This window comes from Trifolium pratense, linkage group LG7 (assembly GCF_020283565.1).
Source record: "Trifolium pratense cultivar HEN17-A07 linkage group LG7, ARS_RC_1.1, whole genome shotgun sequence".
Lineage (NCBI taxonomy): Eukaryota > Viridiplantae > Streptophyta > Magnoliopsida > Fabales > Fabaceae > Trifolium > Trifolium pratense.
The window spans coordinates 4013402-4015870 of NC_060065.1; the positions used below are offsets into that span (position 1 = coordinate 4013402).

General features: G+C 44.6%; 1 protein-coding gene across 1 annotated transcript; it reads right to left on the reverse strand.

Annotated features, from left to right (window-relative positions):
• Window positions 1-418: 418 nt before the first annotated feature.
• LOC123898589 (glycine-rich cell wall structural protein-like) lies at window positions 419-2188 on the reverse strand. Its single transcript, XM_045949581.1, has one exon. It carries the CDS (start codon window positions 1849-1851, stop codon window positions 685-687), a length of 1167 nt encoding a protein of 388 aa, XP_045805537.1. The 5' UTR covers window positions 1852-2188; the 3' UTR covers window positions 419-684.
• Window positions 2189-2469: the final 281 nt, after the last annotated feature.

Genomic DNA, 2469 nt, shown 5'->3' on the forward strand with positions numbered 1-2469 from the left:
AGTATGTATAGTCTCTCTCTCTCACATAGTATTTATTTGGTGCTTCAATAATTCAACCTTTGCATCATGTTTTTTGTGACACCACCTAACTGAGAGAGACTCTATTCTCTCATTTACTTCAACATTCAAAATTTTCTAAAATCTTGTATAAATGTACAAAGAATTTATTAAAAAGATTATTATTGTACACAGGAGCAGTATCATGTGCAATAAATGAAAGCTAAATATACATGAAACCATAGATAATGTTGCCTACCAGCCAAGCAATTCTTGACACTTTAGGTGGATCTATTAGTGTTCATCTATTCAAGTTTTGTGATCTCAAATAACAAAATGAGCCGTTTGAAAGAAAAACACAGGAGAAAGCAGTGGTAGACTGGTACTGATACTATATTATATATGCAAATGCAAGCTTACATACACACACCAAAACCATCTGAATATTCATAATAACATTGTGATGACAGAGATCATATTACAGGTTTATAATAATGCTTGGTTTCACATATTATATGACCTATAAAGCATAATTAATACTAGTAGTATTTGAATTACACACCAGAGTGGATTGTAGCTTGAGTACTAAAAATTACTAGGCATATGGATCACAGTTTTGACAGGAATTAAGTAAAACAATATATAATTCACTACTCAGTATCAACATTCAACACTAGTTCATACCGCCTACAAGCCGCCCCCGCCACCAGCTCCCCCACCAAATCCAGCACCACCGCCAACTCCAATGCCAGCACCAACTCCAAAACCGCCTCCTCCACCAAAACCACCCCCTCCCCCAATGCCTCCTCCTTTTCCAAATCCACCACCAGCTCCAACCCCTCCTCCAGCACCTCCACCTACACCACCGCCCCCACCAAAACCGCCTCCTCCACCTATACCACCACCTCCACCAGCTCCACCTCCAACCCCACCACCTGCTCCTGCACCACCTCCTATACCACCTCCACCTCCTGCCCCTCCACCAATTCCACCACCACCTCCTGCCCCTCCACCAATGCCACCACCAATACCATGGCCTAATCCACCTCCACCACCAATGCCGCCACCTCCTCCTGCTCCACCACCAATGCCGCTGCCACCTCCTGCCCCTCCTCCAATGCCACCACCAATACCATGGCCTAATCCACCTCCACCACCAATGCCACCACCTCCTCCTGCTCCACCACCAATGCCACCACCTCCTCCTGCTCCGCCACCAATGCCGCTTCCACCTCCTGCCCCTCCACCAATGCCACCACCAATACCATGACCCAATCCACCTCCACCACCAATGCCGCCACCTCCTCCTACACCTCCACCAATGCCACCTCCAATACCATGACCCAATCCTCCTCCACCACCACCTCCACCTAGTCCACCTCCTCCTCCTAGACCACCACCTCCACCTGCTCCTCCACCAATGCCACCACCAAGACCGTGACCGAGTCCACCTCCACCTCCTAGACCACCACCCGCTCCTCCACCAATGCCACCACCAGCACCAAGTCCACCACCACCTCCTGCTCCTCCACCAATCCCACCACCAAGACCATGTCCAATTCCCCCACCAGCACCAAGTCCTCCACCTGCACCCCCACCAATTCCACCACCAATACCACCACCTCCACCAAAACCACCACCAGCACCACCTCCTATTCCTAAACCTCCACCAAACCTTCTATGTTTGAATCCGTGTGGACCTAACAAATGAGGTGGATGAATCAAATGTTTGTCATCCTTATCCTTATTCTTAACATGTCTACCATCCACCACTTGAAATAAGCCACCACTTACAAGTAGAACATTGAACAGAACAAATGCAACCACAACAAAGTCATTGCAAAAACCTCTCATTGTTGTAAATTACTAGTATAGTATTCAGTTACTGAACTGAATGAATATGTAGTAGTGCTAGTGAATGAGTGAGGTTATTATATATTGTAAGTCCATTGGATTCACTATCAAGTTTCTCAACTGCCACATTTGAAAGAAGTAAATGAGAGACTAGACTCTGTTGTCCTTAGCTGTATGGTGAATTAATATTTTCAACTGTCATCTTTTCTCTCCTCAAACACGGTCTCTCTCTGCTGAATACAGATCTCTAAAAAATGAACTCATGCATGTTTTTCTTTTGGATACGGTAACATGGTTTTGAGACCACTTGGTCCTTTTTCACCTATTGGCCCATTTCCTGTTTCAATCTTATTATTGATCTGCACTGCCCGGTCTAGTAAGCATTTGTCATCTTTATTTATTAATGCCTTCTCTTCTATTGATAATTGATATGCATTAATTCCTCTACCAACCAACTGAAATCCACTGTTGGTGCGAGTATTCTACTCCATGTGATGGATATGTCATGGGATTCTCTCATATTTATGTATTGCTGCAAAACTATAACAAAGATACTGTGTGGTATTCTATTCCAGTCTCTCACAATTTGCTTAAGATGCAATTCAGACAATAAGTTAA

What these genes read in the sequence shown, in the direction of transcription:
- LOC123898589 (XM_045949581.1), bottom strand. Translation starts at nt 1,851, where the DNA reads ATGAGAGGTTTTTGCAATGACTTTGTTGTGGTTGCATTTGTTCTGTTC.